This window comes from Oenanthe melanoleuca, chromosome 6, assembly GCF_029582105.1.
Source record: "Oenanthe melanoleuca isolate GR-GAL-2019-014 chromosome 6, OMel1.0, whole genome shotgun sequence".
Classification (NCBI taxonomy): Eukaryota; Metazoa; Chordata; class Aves; order Passeriformes; family Muscicapidae; genus Oenanthe; species Oenanthe melanoleuca.
In genome coordinates, this window is record NC_079340.1 from 9,073,705 (window position 1) to 9,093,681 (window position 19,977).

The 19,977-nt window shown below is 41.8% G+C and overlaps 1 protein-coding gene across 1 annotated transcript; it reads left to right on the forward strand.

The window, feature by feature from the left end:
- Positions 1-7,239: 7,239 nt before the first annotated feature.
- GPRIN2 (G protein regulated inducer of neurite outgrowth 2) lies at positions 7,240-10,772 on the forward strand. Its single transcript, XM_056494934.1, has one exon. It carries the CDS (start codon positions 8,556-8,558, stop codon positions 10,314-10,316), a length of 1,761 nt encoding a protein of 586 aa, XP_056350909.1. The 5' UTR covers positions 7,240-8,555; the 3' UTR covers positions 10,317-10,772.
- The last annotated feature ends 9,205 nt before the right edge of the window (positions 10,773-19,977 follow it).

The window sequence follows — 19,977 nt, forward strand, 5'->3', positions numbered from 1 at the left end:
CTTAGAAAGTTTAATGAAGCTGCTTATAATAATTAGTCATTGCTACTTAATATACCATGCTACTTAATATACCATTGCATACTTAATATACCATACATGTATTCTGATATACATGTTGTCAGCATGCATATTGCATAGAGAGTATATACATACAACACCAAATCTGAGAAACTCTGCTGAGTTTGAGTATTTGAAAGCCTTGAGATTACTTATGCTCACAATGCTGGAAAGTTGCAGGGGGTGCTTTAAACATCTGCTTCAGAGGCACAGATAGTGTCTGAACTTTACTGCAAGTTTTCTGCAAGTGCAACAAGAACTTCCTGTAGAGATGTGTATTTATTCCTTCCAATCCAAATATTTCAAAAGAAGGGCCAGGATACATTATCTTTAGCATCTTATATTTAATACCTTTTATTCTGGATTTGAGAGTTCTCTGCAATCATGAATTAAGCCTTTAAGTACCTACATTAGGGCCTTCTGCATCTAATCTGTGAGTCACAGAAGAGTAAACTGAGTCACAAAGGGAATGACTTGCTCAAGGTCATACACTATGTCAATGAGCACAGACAGAATTAGAAAGCAATTGTTTCCTCCTTCTAATTTCTGAGAAAATGTTTTTTAAGTTCTGGAAGTCAGTTTTCTGTCAGTCCATAATGTTGAAGTCAGTCTTTTCTCTGCCACCACTGAGAGCAGCTTCTAGAGGTAGATGGATTGTGGTTTTGAATTCTTGTTTTCTTGAATTCTTGTTTTGCATATAGTTTATAAATGCTGATATTTAAATAAAGAATTGAAGGGGATTTTGTGGCCCTTGTATAGTGTTCAATCACAGTGGAAAACAAGGGAACAAGCAGTGAAGGTATGTTTCTAGGTTTTGCTAGTTAAGTTGCCAGGTTTTTTTAGGTAGGAAAGAGATTCAACTATCACATTTCTACTCAAACACATGAATTTACAAGTAGGGTGTGCAAACTGCTGGCCCCTTGTGCAGGTTGCACTGATACCCAGCTGTACTCTGAGGTTGGAAGGAGGCTGTAAGCAAGCTTCTTGTTTCTCTGTATGATTTTTAAGTTCATGCTGCTGCCCACGGTTGTGGTTCACACAGTTGGCAGGCTTGGGCCTCTGACAGGCAGAGGCTTACTGAGCAAAGCTATGGCCATGTGTTTTTGCAGAGTTCCAGATCAGTGGGGCTGCTTTGGAGCTGGTCTGCTCAGGACTGAAGAGTGGGTACAAAAGTGGGGCTCTGAGAAGCATGAGCTGCTCAACACCAGACCAATCCTGTCTCCTCTAACATGTGAAGGAACATGTGAAGGAATAGGATTTGATCCCCCGCTGTGAAGAGGAAAATGTTCACCAATGTCTGTCTCCCTGAAGTAAATCCAAATGTGGATAGGCCACTGTGTATTTTCTGCATTAAAGATGAATTTCTAAAAAAATCTATCAAATATTTTTGTCACAGGACTTTGGCAATACTAGTGGATATCACTAGCCATCAGTTCTTAGGACCATAATCCTGGCATCTGAATTAACAGTTTCATTTTGCTTAATTCTATTCTGCTTAAGCTAGAAAGACAATTATATTAATATATCATTTCTTTAGGCATGCACTAAGCACTGTAAGCATGATTCTAGGTCAGTCTTGCCTGCTGTCATTATATTTGATTTTTTTTAAGTCCCAGCTGGTGAAAACAGCTGATTACGTGACCATGTCATCATATTTAATTTGTAATTAAAGTTTTAAGTCTTCCAACTGAAGAGATGAGTTTTAAAGAACTGAGCTGTCAAACAGTAAAAGTGAGCATCAAATATGACTGTACTGTATCTCATGTTTTAGCTCTGTTGGGTATATTGTAGGGTAGTTTGTATGCTGAGGCAGATCTCCACGTGGAGATATAGTGGGAGAAATGTTTTGCTCATAAAATTCTTCTAAAAAAAGATGAAGTCCAAGAGATTTTTGAAGTTGTTTCTAGGAGAGATGATTAAATAAAAAAGGTGGCAAAGAAGATGCCACATGTTGCAGTAGTAAATCACGTGGTGGTGTCAGGACAATGTCCCAACACATGCCTGGCTTGTGACAGAGGGCACCTCTCTCTGGTTTCCCAATAATTTATTTACAGCCATGTGATTTGTCCATCCTGGGAATTCAGCTGAAGGTGTCACTGAAATGGTCTCCTTTGGTTCATCCCTATCAGGCTCCTCTCTCATGGCACTTTCATTTTAGCCTTGCTCAGTTTTAGAATTGAGTTGCCAGCTCTGCTTTGCTGGCTCAGATGTGCCCAGGCTGTGGGATGTCCCTGGTCCTTAAAAGAGGATGCTGACCTTCCTGCATGGCTCTGCTAAACTGTTGGGATAACTGTGGGCACTGTGACCAGTGGCCTTGTCGTTCCACACTGAGGTGGATGCATTGGCAAATGTTGGAATCTATTAATTTTCTGGTGTGGTAACTCATTTGTTATCTCCTCTGAGGCCACTGTGACCAGGGCACCCGTGGCACCCTCAGTGTTTGGGGAAGAGATCTCTGCTAGGGCCCTCAGGAAGGAGAGCTGAGGTTCATCAACACTCAGGGTGAAGGGGGCTCCTCACTCTCAGTCTTGTCACCAATCACTGCACAGAGACACCTGCCCAGTGTGCTCAGCACAGGATGGGGAAAAGACAAAATCTTTTCAGAAAGCCTGGCAGCCAAAGTGGTAATTAGCAGAAACCAAGAGGATGTGACCAGTGGCCTTGTAAGGGCACCAGGCACAAGGGCTCTGCTTTGGCAGTGCTGAGCACTGAGGGTCACAGCTCTCCTGCTCTCATGTTTTCCTGTCAAGTGTGCTCCCCCTCGTGAGTTATGGTCCCAGAGACATGGCCCCACTGTCCCCAGTGCTTCTCACAGTGCAGAACTGGAAATCAACCCCATCCTTTGCATACAAAGTGTGCACTTGTCTGTTGTGTTTGTCTGTGGTTATCTCTAGATGCCCATACCAGCCTGTCCTGTAGATTTGATTGATACTTGGAAATATTTAAGATGATAGAAAATATTTACAAAAGGGCATTAGCTGATTAAATTGAACAAAGCGTAGTTTGTTTATAATGCTATTCCAAAATGGAAAGCCTACAGAAAGATGATGGATTAAAGGTTAAGTGATTGGGGTCTCAACCTAAGTCTTTATTAATCTAGTTGACAGAATTTAGATAAATTATTTTTTGTATTGATAGAATTTAGAGAAATTCTTTTTATGTTCCCTGACAGGTGATACCTTTTCTCCTACTGTAACTCCTCTATTTCTTCCTTTCACTTACACCTCACCAAAATAAAATAACAATTAAAAACAGCAACAACAAAACTCCTAATCCCAGACACTTGAAGCTCTAAGCTTTTTACCATGGCTAATCCTGTTTTGCCAATGCCTTTCAAGTGGTTTGACTCCCCCCTGAAGTATATATTAGTGATTACTGTTAATGAACTCTTTCCTTCAGTAGTAGTAGTAGTTAGGAGAGGCCATCAGAAGCTATCATGCCAATCTTTGTCTAAAGCAAAACAGATCTTTCTTATCTTCTGCAAGTAGTTCTCCATGTGGACAATGGACAATTTTTAGACATAAGCACACTCCTATTTTTTTTATTTTGACGATGTAAGTTTCTTTAAAATTAGTACAGCTCTAAAAGAAATGAATGCCATATTAGATGATGTTCCTTTTTATGTCATTTTAGTACATTAAACATGTATCTTAGAGGTTTAGTCATGGATTGCAGTAAGGAAGCCACATGGCTTATAAAATACCAGGCCTGAAGAGAACCCAGTGTGAATATACTGAATTGCTTCCTAGTACCTGAGGGAGCTTGGCTGTTTGGGCAGAAATGCAGATTTTCCTGTTTGTGCTGTCTTGTGCCCCAGGCAGGGGTCAGCAATGTTTATGGCTAAATGACTGCTGCCCCTCAGGATGTAATTAAAGTTCTGACATTTTAGCCATAAGCTGCTCTTAACTTTCAAATTTATAATCATGGTGTTTTTAACAAGATTAAATAAAGAGCCTCTATCTAGCAGCCTTCTATTCAAGTGAATTTTTAAAATTAATTAAAATTACACTATTCTTCTTGTATAAAATATAATTGTGTTTGTCTTAGAGTTTGGTGTTGTTGCAGAAATTCTGTATTTGCTTTGTGGAGCAGATTATTGCATAGCAGGACAGAATGATGCAAATGAAGGAGCAAATTCAGGACAAAGACCTTGCAACCCCCTAGCACTTCTCAGAAAGTGTCTTCTCTGAAAGGGCTAGTGCTGCCATGGAGGGTCTTGATCAGCATCCAAAAAAACAATCATCCAAAAACATTGGTGTGGGTCAGATTGCTTAGTTTTATTCAATTCCACATTTGCATATTAGTGCTCTCACCCCTGAAACTTGCTTTGATTTTATAACTTATTTTGCAGTCAAATGCTGGTTTTGATAACAAAAAATTAAGAAAAGAATTTTATTGTATGATCAGCCAAGTGAAGATGGGTGAAACAGCTGCAGTTGTTATTACAAATTTTCTTGACTTGTGGGTTGACCATCAGAGTTATATAAACAAAAAAAAATAACTGCAAGATTTAGAGAAGTCTCTGGCATTGCATGCATGTTTCTAGTAAATAGTATTAAATTTCTCTGACTCTTCCCTAATTCTGCAACTAACTTGTGTTGTTCAACGTGTCAGATGGTTCTCACTGCCTTGCTGTTAACTTACCATTGTAACAAAGTACTAAAAGGGGGTTCTTAAAAAAGAGGGAAAAGGACTTTTTACATGGGCAGATAGCACAAGGGGGAACAGTTTCAAACTAAAAGATGAGAGTGTTGACAAAATTTCAATTAAGTACATGTGTGGAATACAAAAATACCAAAGGATTTTAGAATCATATTTCATTTACAGTGAATGCCTTGCAATTGATAGTGTACATTATATTTAATATTTTGAGACTAAATTTACTGGTGCATTAAATAGGTCAAAACTTTAATCATAAGTCATAGCAAAATACACATTTGTTGCTTTAAAGTAGTTCAGTGGAATTAGTGAAATCAGCCTAGATCCCCTCATAAGCTATCTGAAGCTAAGCCAAAAATAGTGGATGTTAATTCCATTTCTATCCTAATCCTTTCTCTGCTTGTCTAACAATTTTCTATTTATTCATAGCAGAGTATCTACCTCAAAAAATCGTACTTTCTTATTTGTGTGTTCAGGTGTGAATTTCCTTTGAAATTTCAAATCAAAATCTTTCAGACAGACTCAAAACTTAGAGTAGATATATTTGAGTAAAATTCCTTTCCTATAAATTATATTTTTACATTTTAGAAATGAAAGTTAAGCCAAGCAGTCTGCTCACGCACAAAGAAAGTTGGTTTGGGTGCCTATGTAGCTACAAAATGTGTGTTTCTATCCGTGTTTTGTGTCCATTCCTGATTAGCTGATTCACAAAATACAAAGGCATCGCATGGCTGTGACGCTGACGAGGTTCAGTGTTTTGGGGTTGGATTTTTAAGAAGTTTGGCACCTCATTCTCCAGACGTGACGCAGCCCCTCGCTGGCAGAGGTGTCAGAAGGACCATCCAGACCCTTGTGCTCCCAGCCTTTCCCAGAAGCCTGGGCTGCACACCGGGCTCAGTCTGGCTCCTCGGGAGGTGTGTGTGCACTGTTCAGTCTCCCCTCAGGGGATTTTTGTGCACCCTGAGCAATCAGTGCCAGCAGAGCATGCATGAAATGCTGTTTGGGAAGGCTCAAGGCCACAGGAGAATTGTTACAATTGTGCTAGCGTGGAACACTGCTGTGTCTGAGCAACGATGTTCAGATGCTGTTGGGAGTAGCTGGTTAGAATATTCTACACGCACATGTGTAATGTATCTCACATCGGCCCATGCTTGGTCATGGTTTCACCTGCAGTGGGGCAAAAATAAATTTCTGCTGAGTTTTCTTTGGAGGTTTCCTTGCCAGCATCACCCTGCCCGTTGCTTTCAGTGAAGTCACTGTATTTAGTCTGTTTCATCCACCTGAAAGTGTTGTATGACAAATCAGTTTCAAATGCATCACTTCTTACAGTTACAGAGGCTTCTGGAGCAATGTCCATTGCTACATAAAGAAAGCAAATAGAGGCCTTGGTTTCTGTGTACATGTATTCATTTGAATGTTGTAAACTTTGTAATAGAGCCCTTCAAACTTCTCACAGCCTTGGAACAGAATATGTTTGAAGCTGCCTTTCCCTGAGTTGCAACATTTTTGTCTGAGGATTTCCATTAATAAATGTGGTTTCATCCAGGTGTGTGTGAGAGCCTTTGCAGGTGTTATCTCTTAAAGAGATTAAATGTAAGGTTTTCACCTTGTAGGCAGCTATTGCTCTGGTGTTTAATCCTCTTGATTCCTTTGAACCTTGTGTATCAGACTATCTTCATGTGTGGAAGTGGCTGCAGGAGAGGTAACATAAATGAAGGATGGGAAATCACCTTTTTTCTGCATGCAGTTCAAGTTGGAGCAAACCCTATGGTAGAGGATATTGCTCCTGGTCATAAGTCCTTGCTACACAACCCACAATGAGAATTTTCCTAAGAATGTGATTGCAAATATTATTATTTTTTAATGTTGTCATGCTCAATTTAATTTCGTTATGGAAAACAGCTAACACAAGTGGATTTCAGGTGATGGGAGAATTGCAAACCTGTTTGCCTACCAAAGTTAACAACGGAAATGGAATTACAAGCTGCCTGGATCAGATGTAGATCTCTTGGTTGGCAGAAGGAGTGAAAGGCATGTTCTTATCATTTATGTTAGTACATGACTCTTGAAGCCTCTAAATGCCACATTAAAAGGATCACAAATGAGAAGCTTCTCACTGGGAGGGTTGAATGTGAGCCCTTGTAGCCACTGTCCTTGATGGTAAGAACGAACTTCCCTGTTATGTTTGCAGAATGCTTTTGTTCACCATGTGTATGTACCTTTCCTGCTCCATACATTCATTTTTATTTAGTGATACAGTGCACAAGAAATTGTGCAGGCTTCTGTCAGAGACTCCTAAGGAGGCAGAGGGAATAGTGTATTTGAGGGAAAGTTGTCTAAAATGAGAAATTCTGTCTTTCACACTCTACACCTGCACAACAAAATATCTGGTAGCACTTGGCTGGAAGCATTGCAAAAATACTCTGGATATTTCTGTTCAATGCAGTGAGTTCTTGTAGAAAAGACATATATGTATTTGTGTGGGTAGATATGGATATATAAGTGTATTAAAATAACTTTAGTTGTACAAATGTTGCAACACCTCTGTGACACCGAGGCAATTATGTATAGTCAATCAGTGTAATATCTGAGTCAATAAGCAAAAATGGATCGCTAAATCAGGTGAGATTCAAAATCTTCCATCACAACTTCCCTTAGATGTGAAACTGCTAACATGAATGTTAATGGGGTACTGCACCAACTAGTAGAAACAAGGGTTTTCTAAAACTAGAAATGACTGAGTGCACTATAAAAAATGACAGAAGAACTTCAAGACTTTGGCTGAAGATTTTCTTGTTTCATTTGTACCCTGCCTCTGGTGCCATGACCATGAGTGTGCACCTTCCACAGCCAATATGAATTTGTGGGTTTGCAAAGGTGAGTGGCCCAAGAGTCCAGAGCATGCACTCTTAGCAGAGGCAGTGCTGAGGGGCAGATTCTCCTTACACGGAGAGGGGAATTTCACCTCCAGCTTTTCACTGGATCCATCTCTGCAGCCACCTCCTGTGGTGCCAGAGGTGAGCACAAGCTGGAATGCTGCCCAGCATTATTTGTTCTGGGAGTACAGGCAGTGACCCTGCACTGGCCTGGCAGAGGTCATTTCCTTGAGTTTCATGTCATCTCTGCACAGGGGGTGAAAACAGCTTTGTCCATACCTACTATACACTTGTGTGGGCACGGGGAAAACAGTGGACTAAAAGAGTGACCTTCTTGTAACATCAAATATCAAGAAGCTTGTAAGGAAAGGTATGGGGAAAAGGGAGAACTTGTTCAGTTGTTGCGGCTTTAAGGCTTAAAAGCTCCATCAGTGGCTGGATAACTTCTGAAATTACAATATCAAGAGACTAAAAACTAAGCTTTTTTTTGTTGTTGTTGTTTTGACAATACAGTTCATATCATTGGCTTAATGACCACCATGGTGAAAAGCTATCTAATTTGAAAATACTTCTGTCTTTGCTTAAGTTACATGACATCTCTGGATGTTCCAAAAATGGCTCCAATGAACTTGGGGAGATGATACTTGGTAACATTGATAATATTGTTAAAATGTAGAAACGTGGAGGATTTTTTTCTTTTGTGTTTTATGAATTGGGGAAAAAACAACAGAATTTCAAAAAAAATCCTGCATCTAATTTAGGGAAAAACTCTTTGGGAAAAGCGAAAATGGAAACTGACTGGTCTGAGTACATTTAGACTAGAGTACTGCTACTTGCAAACTGTGAAAGGCAAGAAGCCCAAGCAGAAGGTCAGTAGAGATTATAGCTTCCAGTACATTTATTTCCTACTTAAATTGCTTCTTTTTCTTTTCCACCATTTCTTGCAGGTCTTTCTTTTTTGCCATGTCATCTGACAGACACCAACTGATCACCCATTCCCACCAGGACTCACTAAGTTCTACTTGTCACAGTCTCTTGAATGTCAACAGTCAACCCCTATCCAAGAGCTCCTCAAATCTGGCCTGTATTGGGCACACAAGGAGTTTAGAGGAAAGGCAAAACAAGCAGGAGCTGAAGAAAAGCCATAGCAGCACCATCTGCCATATCCTGGAAAACAGGAGTGATGCAAGGAATGTGCAGAATCCTGGATGGTCCTCCTCGCAGCCTGGGATGATGGGACTTGGATCAGAGGTCCAATCTATAAATGACCAGTCAGCCAATGACCATTCAGAAGGCAGAACTAAGAATACAAACCATGTTCTTGTCACTGAACAGTCCTCAGCATCCTGGGGAGTGGGGGACACTAAAACGTGTGTAAAGAGCAGCACTGTTGAGAATGTTTCTTCAGCCTGCTTTGTTCACCAGCAAGGCACGTGTAAAATGGAAGAATCAGGAGCTGCCCTTCAGAGAAGCCACTCAGACCTAACTTGCAGCTGCAAACAGCAGACTTATGTCACACACACAGAACCCAGTGCTACCCACTCCAACCTAAGCTCTTCTGGCTGCAGGCATGGTCCGCCAGTGGCTAGGATGTCTTTCCCGACACAGAGATATGGATCAGAAAGAAATGAAAATGTATCTCACTATCAAAACATTGTGACTCATCTTCCAGTCCTACCTAGAGACCAACAAGTACCCACAAATACCTTTGATAGTGGCAGTATTCCACATAACACTACTGTTTACACAGATCCTGGCACATTTCACACTGCTGTTCTAGGACCCCATATGCCTGGAAATAGTTTCCCAAACAGGACAATGTTCAGTCAAGCCCCTGGGATTATTCATGGTGGTCTGACTTATGGTAATATTCCAAACTCTGCATACTCCCCCATGGTGATGACAGTTCACAACAACTCTGTGGGGCCCTGCAGTCTCAGGCAGGAACCCCTGAAGGCAGATGCCACCATCCCAGCCTATTGCCACTCCTTGCCCATCCCATCCATACAGCTCGTCCCACGGTTGGTGTGCTCCGTCAGTGAGACAGGAAAAGAGCAGGCAGTACCTGGCTACTTTAATTCCTTTTCTGCTTCAGACATTCTGACATATCCTAAGCTGGTGTCTTCAGTAAGTGAAACAGGCCTGGATGCCAAGAAAATCCTGAAGTGCTGCAATGTTCCTGGAGAACAACCTGCTCAGCAGGAGAGAGCTCCTCCAGAAGCTAAGGCTGCCCGTGTTGCCCTGAGCAGCCAGCAAGGTGCAGACATGGTAGTGACAACTAAGGATATGTGGACTATGACCTCTATGAATGACATAACCAAAGGCCTGAAACCAGCTCTGGAGCATAGAGATGCCGAGGTACAGACCCTTCCAACCATGGAATGCAAATCGGTGGCAACAAGCCCAGCAGCTGCAGCGGAAGGTCACTCACATGTGTTCCCAGAGGTGAACCTGGAGCAAGACTTGGAGGGCCCCAAATCTCCAGTTCGTGAAGTCAGATGGGATGATGAAGGAATGACGTGGGAAGTGTATGGGGCATCTGTGGATCCCGAAGTCCTCGGGGTAGCCATTCAAAAACATCTTGAGTTTCAAATAGAGCAGTTCCAGACAGAGCCTGCTGGGGCAGCTGGGAAAAGTAATGAGAAAAAAAGGCCTTTCAGAACAATGATGCATTCCCTGAGATATCCAAGCTGTTGTGCTCGCTCCAGTTCTGCGGTGGAGTGAGCACAAGTGTAGGGTGTAGGATAGCTGTGCTGCTTTTAAATTTGGCATAAATGCTGACTTAAGTGTTTGTGGACAGCCCACATCAGGATGAGTGGGAAAAGTTCAATGATCATCAAATCATAATCAATACATTAAAGCAGGGAAAAGTCCATGGCTGGACCATATAACAGAGAACATGAGATTATACTTAAATAATGCCATCCGAATGCTCTTGGCTGTATTTAGTGTAGCACTGTTTTCTTTTATGTTAGTTTTAAACTGTATTGTAAAGAATGGAACTTTTTTTTAATGATACATTTTTTGAAATAATTATGACTTTTTCTGTATTTTAATAATTTAGGGTTAGAAAGCAAAGTTTAAAAATTATGCTTTAATCAAAGTTCTTAGCTTTCAATCACATTCCCTTAAATTGTTTTGGCAGCTGTTTTGCTGTTAATTTAATAATCCTGACTATAAACCCACTTTAACTGTAGACAAAATAATAAACTAGTGTCATGTTCTATGACAACGAATTGTAACTTTTTTCTACTTAACTATGAAGTAATTTCAGTGTTGCTAGTCTGAACTCTTCCCTTAGCAAGCTCATGTACAGTTGGAGGACACTCCATCAACTTTGCAATTAGTCTGTAGTTATGATGTATTACACTCTAAATATCCAGAACTTATGTTCACCAAGTGATTGACACAAATGTACAGTCTTATCAAAGATGACTGATATAATGTGAATTACTTACTGAATGCTTGTCTTAGAGACCTGAAACAGAAGCTGTCCGGATTAGTCTGTGGCACCACCATACCCTGCAACTCACGAGCAGTTTTGGTTTGCTTATATTAAAAGTAATTTCCAGTGAGTTCTTTTTATGTGCATCTGTCCTGAGCAGTGGTTATTTGGCTCTTGCATAAGCCACAGGGGACAGTTTGCACGTAACCTTTGCCTGTTTTGCGTTCCCTCTCTGGTCTGACGTCAGGCATCTGCTGAAAGTGAGACCTTGTGTCTTCCCCAAAGGACAGTCCTAAGGTTATTCTGGGTGTCTTGGTCATTTGGGCAGCTTAAAGATTTATTTTCTTCTAAAAACAACTTTGCAAACAAATTGTCAGAGAGAAATGTGTTATGAGAGTGTAATGCAGCCATAGTGCAGGGCCTGTTTGAAGTGAAAGGTTTGTCAAGGAAGCTGAGAATACTACTTCCAGTGTCATATGTGCCTTTGGTGAATGCCTAAGATTCCTGGTGAGATGACGTGCAATGCTTTTTTTCAAGAGAGAGAAGAAAAACATTCATTTCTGTCTCAGGAAAATTTGCAGTGTCTGAGAACTTACTGCTGTGGAATTACCCACTCTTACTTCAAATGTCTGTGGTTGTGCTTTGTTGGTTTGGTTTGGTTTTTATTCCAGTAAGTTAGCAGATGGTCTCCATAATGTTCACCTGATATTTGTATATCAAGAGGAACCCCTGGCAATTAGGACAGCTTTAAACTTTCATCTAGAAAACCCTTAAATGTAGGATCTCCTAACTGGAATGTTCTGTGATGCATTAATTAAATGATGTAGAGTTGTTCACTCAAGTGAAAATTTAACAGTAGGATTTAACAGAGCTGGCTCCAGTGAAATTCACCTTGTTTTCAGGAGGCTTCATTCAGACGCTGGGACTTTAGCCTCAAAGAAGTCTGAGCTCAAAATGAGTTTTATACAAACCAAGTGTGACACCACTGGAATATAATGCCTTACCCAGGATGCCTCTATAGCTGTAAACATCTAAGTTCTGGTAATGATTCTGGATGCTAAAATTCCTTTTATTAAAGCTTTAATAGGAGTAAGGAAGTAATGAGTAACTACATAAAATTACTCAGCTGTTATTTAGAGTTTAGCTAAGCAGTTTCTATGCAGGCTTATTTTATGGCCCAGAATATTGAACACTGATTTTTCCCTTTCTTCAAACATTACACTTTGAGAATTTTAAGCATAGTGGTCTAAGACCTTATGCTGTCTGTTAGCCTGTCCTCGGGTGTGAAGGAGTATTAAAGATAGTCAAACTAAAGCTCTAAATAGCAAAAATACCTTCCTCCCACAGCCATTGTAGTTCATACTTTATTTGACGTGGAAAATCTGTATTCTCCTTCCCACCTCTGCCATTCCAAGCACCACTCCAAAATTAATCCTTCAGCTGTAGGAAGATGATACAATAAGACCAGTATCAAACTGGTCAGAAAGAGAGAATTTGCAGAAGGGACTGGAATAATATGGCAAAGTCCCTTGAATTCTTTGTTTGTTGTACTATAAAACCTGGGAAAATTAATGTGTTTCATACAGTTCTTATGTGTCAATTATTTATGGTTTATGCATTGGTATAACTTGCTACTACAGTCCTAAACACTGGTTATCATTCCTGGATGATAAAAATAAATTACAAGTAAAGGCAAAGGATACCAATGATTTGCAAGTTCAGAAAAACAGATGCTCCCTGATTGTGGGTGTTCTGAATCTTTATGTTATTAATCAGGGTTGCTGTTATTTACAAAATATAGTGTTTATGTTTGAGGACTTCTACACTTTTGGAATGGTTTAAAGTATAAGAATATAATGGAAATCTGAGGAAAAAACCTAACAACAAACATTCATCTGAATATTAGTTACAGGGATAAAACAAGTTGTTTTACTTGTACAATCAAAGTCTTAAAAAGGGTTATTTGGATTCATTTGGTATTTGGGTTCAATTCTTTAAAAAAATCAAATGCAGCCATTTTGTATATTAAGTATTTTCTGTTGAAGTATTATTCTTGTAAATGTAAGAATTCTGTTTTTTAATGTTTTCTAACTTAGGAAAATCCAAATTCATTACATTCTACTCTTAAATATAAATAAAGAAGCAGGAAAATTCACACTAGATTTATAACTGAGTGGGTCAATGCTGAACACAGATGCTTGTCAAGCTAGGGTGAAATCAGGGTATATTATTTTCTCAAGCCCATTTGAAAAGCACTTTGCACTGCATCATGCTGCCTCTGCTCCCCATGCTGTATGCTCAAGTACCAGTTCCAGCTGAGCAGACTGGGGCTGCCTTTCCCAGGAATTTGAAGGGAGGGATGCACAGGCACACTGGGTGCTTAAGCCTTTTGTCTCAGTGTCCCTTCTTTACTTTAACATACAGGAATAGCCCCAGTTAATGCAGTATTTTGGATATGTTATGTTGTCCCTAGACACTAATGTCTCTAGAAGGATTTCATTGTACATAGTACATTGATACTGGATGGCTGAGATTGATAATGGGCTGAGATGCTTAGCTCAGGGCTCAGCAGAGATTGAAGGCAATTTATGCAAATATCAGTCCAGAAAAGGTGTTAGAATAATTCAAATTAATTTCATTCTGAATCAGTATTTACTGTTACCATTCCTAGAGGAGAGGCTAACACCTGTCACACATTTGACACTGACTATTTTCATTGCAGTTTCAGTTTGAGATAATCTTTGACTGGGGTTAAATACTGAAATAGAGGGTATTATATCAATGCTTTAAATAAAAACCTTCCATAGTTAAATCAGTTCTTAAAAAACAAGCCAAAACAACACACTAAACAGTTGCTTAGTCGTTGTCACATCAGTTACTATTAAAATCATTGTATTTATTTGTTTGGTCCTCACTGGAAAGTGTTTTGCTTTAGGAACAAACCCCTGTTCTCACAGAAAGCCTATCTTCCTTCAAGATGTAGCTTAAGAAACTTTGTGTTGTACAGCTGACCCAAAAGGCCCCACAGAGCAACACTTCTGCACAGTCCTCTGAGAGAGGGGCGAGTGAGAAAAGGAAAAGGCAGTCAGCTGTTCTGTACTGAAATGTAACAAAGATGTTCCAAGGAAAAAGAGCATCTCCACTGGATGGACAGAGCAATATATTTCTTCCTGATCACTTCTTTGCTTATAGCCAGTAAGAATAATGACAGGCTGGACTAATTGCATTATTGGATAGACATTTAGTCTTTTAAATCCAAAGCAGTAACAACCTGTCTGCAAATGTGCTGAGGTAAGAGGCCTTCTAGAAGGATGTAACTCACTATTAAAGACTGAATAAGAAAAACGGTGTAGCTTTGCTCTAGGAGAACTAATGTGTGGTGAGTATGGGTTAAAGCAGAAGCTGAGAGTGAAGGGGAGATCAAGAGACCTTGGCTTGACAGAGGGAACAGGGATAGGTGTCCTCCAGACACTGGTACTGCCTCCTCTCTCAGGAGATTTTCCAACTGTGAAATTGCAATGTTAATACTTCATTGCCATCTGTTCCTTTCAGACATGTTGAGGTCATTAATTTGTCTTCTTAATCCCCCTGAAAATGAAAGCAGTTTATTAGTGCTAAGTAATACTGTTAATTGGCAAGAGAGAAAGAAGCAGCATGTGGGTTTATGAGTTGGAAATAAATAATTCTAATCAACTCTCATGGTACCAGATAAATAACTTTGTGGAACTTGCAGCGTCAGTCTCTTTTGAATTCCCCTTCAGGGGACTTTAGGGTCTAGGACTAATTTCTAAATTTTATTTCTTTTCTATCCATTGAGAACTATGGATCTGAAATGGAGAATACAATGTTCTATCCAGCTTCCTTCCAAAGCATTGTTATTTACACAGGCCACAAGATCCAGCTGACTCTCGTTCAAACAGGGAAATCTAATGCTTGTGAACCTGTGTGCAGAGCTCTGGGCTGCTCATGTCTGCAAGTACTGCCTTGTCCACAAGTACTGGGTGCCCTGAAAGCCCCTCATGCCTGCTGAGAAAGGGAGCTGTGGTGCTTTCTGTTGATGCTATAGCCCAAGTCATCCCACTCCCCTGCCCCTCTTACAGGAGCAATTCTACAGAGCCATGTGGTTTTAAAGGGAAAGAGATGGGTAAGCTTTGTGGGTGATGTGGATTAGTGAGAATTTTTCTTTTTTTTCTTGCTCAGAAAGCAACTTGCAGACTGAAGTTCTGTCCCATACAAAAATGGTTGTGTTCCCTTTTCACCTCTGCCAGTTGGAATGAGCTGTCCATTTTCTGTGGGCAGCACCCTGCCACAGGCAAAACCAGTGTCATGAAGTTGTTTCTTTCCCCTGGAACTCTTTCACTAGACTTGGCACACAGTTGCTTGTGGCTTTTACTGCATCTGTGAAGGGAATGGTGCATATCCTTTGTCATGGTTGCTTGGATTTCTGGCTTCCATCTTTCTTGAGCTGTAGAAGTGCTGACAGCCATCACATGTACCAGGGCCAATGTGTTCAGATAGCAGAGTACTAAGCTGTAGCTTGTAAGTCTTTGGAAGCATTAATCCTTTCTAATATGTGACCTAAACAGATGTCATCTGTCTTATTATCAGGCTTTCAGTATACTAAGGCTATGCCACTCAGATGGCATGTGAAAGAAGCTTAGAAAACAAAGGGGAGAGACACAGGCAAGGAAATGATGCTGCAGACTTCCATCCCCCTCAGCCACCTCCTGCTCACCTACAGGCACTAAAGACAACTCCAGTAACAATGGTGTCACACGTGTGATGAAGGGGAGATTTTGTCTCTCAAGGTAACAGGACATGAGGAATGTGGGTCAGGCATTCCTGTTCCCGTGCACTCCTTCTGGCCAGGATTACATCTCCAAGCTCCACCTGGTGCTCAGTGCTGGCACACAGCTCCACAGGACAGATCCGCTTTTCCCCTCTGACATCTTCTGGTCTCTGCTCACCTCTGACAATTTTTACGGTAAAGCAGAGATGGGGTCACAGCTTGGGTGCAGTGAATCCTGCCCAAACACCCTTTTGTTTGTACTTCCCAGCAGACCTGCTGACAGGCAGCTTTTTGTGGTGCAGGAAGCACACAGAAGTGTCCAGGCCTGAGTGCCAGCACCTGACCTGTGCTGTACTGCCCTTAAAGCAACTCCAACAGGAGCTGGAGTTACTGGTCCTTCTCCTGACACAGACACAACATGCATCCCCCTCCTCTGATGGCTTTCTGCAGGTAATTTGCTTATACTGCCTCTGGTGCTGGTTGTAGTACAAACTGATGCACTCCAGATTGGGATTGTGCAGAAATTCCTGTGTGCAGGTTATTTGAATGCTGTCTTGTGTTCACATTGTCTGGAAAATCCTGCAGATGCCACTGCCTAATTTTAGAAAAGTTTTTACATTGATTTAAATTCACGAAGTGATGTTATAATTTGTTATGTTGCAATTTCTTCCTTGTTCACATCTGTGCTTTCTAAATGTCATGTTTTTTTTCACCATCAACCTCACTCTTAACAATAGAATGAGGGGCTAATTTACTGTCATGTTGCCGTAACTGCTTTCTTAAAAAGGATCTTGGGAAAAGATAAGTGTTTCTGAGAAAGCAGAAGAGACCTGTTTCGATTGTGTGATGCATGTTGTTCAATAGCCTGCTCCCCACACTCATGAGAGCAAACCCTGGAGCTGTAACAGAGCTCCTGTGTTCCAAGTCTGCACTACTAGCCCTTTCCTGCTCCAGTTTTGACTGGAATATATGTGTGTATATGTATATGCTGGGAGGAGCTGCAAAACATTTAGTGACCAAAATCACAATGCTGTTTTGCTGCAGGCACAATCTACGTTTGTGACAGAACTTTGCTGAAGCAGATTGAAGCTTTGTAAAAACAGTTTTAGTTTAGTTAAATTTGTTTATACAGTGTTTATGTGCCTCCCTCCTTCTAGTGTGAGTCCTTTGGTGCTGTGCCTGTTATTTTTTGCATCAATAGTTTTGGGCCACAACAAGTAAGAGATGTGTTCATGTCTGTGCTGGAACCCTAATTCACAAAAGCAACCCATTGCTTCCAGAAGTTCTGCCTTTGATTAGGCTGTGTGGAGAAGCTACAGAAGACTTTCCTGAGAACCACTTTAAATGAAAGATGAGTGTGGAGTTAGGTGTAGTTGGTACTTTTGTACAATGTGAAGTGGGATAGAAGAAAAGACAGTAATTAAAAAGCATGGAGAAATGAGAAATCCCTGAACTAGAGAAAGGAAAAAGGCAGGCTGTGGTGTGCAGGGAAAAGCTAAACATCTGTTTACAGTCTATATATGAGACTGTTTGTGTGGGAGTTCAAAAACATTTCGTTCCTCTCTGGCACTGAGGTAGCTCGACACAAACAGCAAAGATTCAAGGTGAGTAAATACAGTGCAGAGAGCTTTGAAAGTGCCCTGCAGGGCAGCGAAGCCTTTGAACTTCAGCACGAGTGGCGGCTGCTCCACTGGGCTCCTTGGGCGGGCGGGGGGCTGAGCGGGACGGGCCCTGCGGGAAGGCTGGGATGGATCTGGCGCTCAGCTGCGGACCCAGTGCCAGGTCACGGCCTGCCTGGAAGGGGACCAAGGACACACGTCAGAGAGGATACGTGCGAGGGAGGGTCATGCACTCGGGCTGGCAGGAACCAAGGGAAACCAGCCCCTTTCCAGCGGCAGAGCTGGAGGAAACTGGCCATTCCCGCGGGAGCTGCATGAGGGTTCCTGACGGCTACAGTGACGACTCTTCTGGAATTTCATACTGTGCCTTGGACTCCTGCTGCTTCTGACGGGAGCAGCCGGCAGCTTGCTCTGCCTTGGAGTCCGGCTGCACCCGCAGCTGTGCCGGGCTTGCTGGGCTCCCTTATTCCCCTTCCCGAGGCAGGGATGCACTGCTCACTGTGTGCTGGCATTGCAGAACCGGGAAATCACATTCTGGGGCATTCAACAGAGAAGTTAACACAGCTGATGCCCTTCAACTACATTATTGCAGTTGTTGAAAGAGGAACAATCTGAACAGAAAACAAACATTCTTTAAACCACATAAAATTTGCTCTAGAGCCATTGCACCAGAGAATATTCCTCAAGCTCTTTGTGGTTTGAGTGGTGCCCAGTAGTACAGTTTTGCAGGCCCATACCTAAGAAATGCAGAAAAAGCTTCCAGTTCTCTATCAAACCTCATGTTTCCAGGGGATGGGAAGGGATTAATCTCTCCCTGGTCTTCATTCTCACACTGCACATGAGCAAGAAAAAATGTCTTTGAGTGTGACAAGGGAATCATTACACAGTTCTGCCAAATAAAGGAAGGATGGGCTTTATGCTGCAGAACTGTAAGTGGGATTCCAATTCAGCAAGAAATAGCACTGCATCTTGGGTATAGGTGTAGATTATGTGGTGTCACACACTTCTGAAGGAAAAAGCTGCAGGCTTTTATCCTCATTAACTATTACTGATGTGTATTTAGATCCCTTTTAGGCATCCAAAATGCTTTTCTTCGTACTCTGGTTGGAGACTTGTTGTGGTCACCGATACCCAGTTTCATCCAGTGCTGAGGAACTGCCCACTAGATCTCCATCTTTGCTGCTGTTTTAACATGAGCAGATGATACTGTTTGTTTTCCCATAAAACTGCATCTCTACCCAACATTTTGCCTCCATTTTAGAAGATCGCCAATTTGCCTTTTGCTTAAGCTGATGTAATTTTAAATTTGTTTTTCTGATCCCTATGCAGGTTTGTGTAAAAAGGCACATCTGGCATGGCAAAGGGTATGGCTGAGGGAGGAGCAGTGTGTACTACCATGAGAGGAGGGAGGAAAGAGACCATTAAAAGATCCATGTGGTTCCTTACCCTTGATATTCCTTTAGGGGTAAGATGCAAGATGTATCCAAAGAGCAAATCCTCTTAGGCAGACATGACCTTAACCACAATGAATCCACACAGAAAGTGTACTGTGAAGCAACTCTACCAACAAAACCACCTCTCAGAACCATCTGGATTGTGATATTGCCTTGATCAAGCCTGTGGAAGACATGACAGAAACCTGTCATTGTCCACTGTGCCTGCTTGCCCAGGAGAGGCAGCTTTCCTTCCTCGGGAGAGTCCTGCTGGGTAACTGCATGGGCGACACAACAGGTGTATGAGCACTCCTGGTTTTCCAAGGTCAGGCAGGCTTGGTATTATTTTTCCTCTTACATCCAAGTACACAGAGGAGGATTATATAACACACCCTGTGTCTCTTACGTGTTTAGACAAGGAAGCCAAATACCTGAAACGCTTGTTCCTAAGGTAACAGCACATCTGGGATTATGTGGCTGACTCCTACTTTCTCTTATGTCAGCACGGAATAATTTGTACTTGTAACTGCGAGTAAGGTCCTGTTCAGAAGACCTGGGCTCCTTGGTCTGGGCCCAGACGAGGAAATGTGTAGCAAATTATGACTCAGCTACCACATGTACCCAGCTACTTAGATTTCCATTTGGAGTCTTTTCTGTTTGAAGCCCCCGTACATTCTCTGTTAAACCTTAAGTGCTGTGCAGACACCTACAAAAGGCAGCACTTCATAAATGTGCTGGCTGGGTGATCACGGAAAGGCTGAAATCTCACAGAATAAATAGTTTGTGCTGGGAAGGACCCACAAGGGCCATCGAGTCCAGCTCCTGAGTGGTCCCGGCGGGGATCGAACCTGCGGCCTCAGGGTGGCCGGTGCCACACTGACCTGCTGAGGTGAGCTCCTCGCCCCCGACAGCCAAAGCGCGCAGGCGAGGGGCAGTAACTGGATCCTTTTCCCAGCTGGAAAGCGGGAAGGCGGTACTGGCAGGTGCTCTGCCGTGCTTCACACCTGCGGAAAGGAAAACCCAAAACCTGTACCGCGGAAAGCCAAACCGAGACACGTACTCTGGGAAATTTCCGGTGGACACGCAAAAGACCCAGACC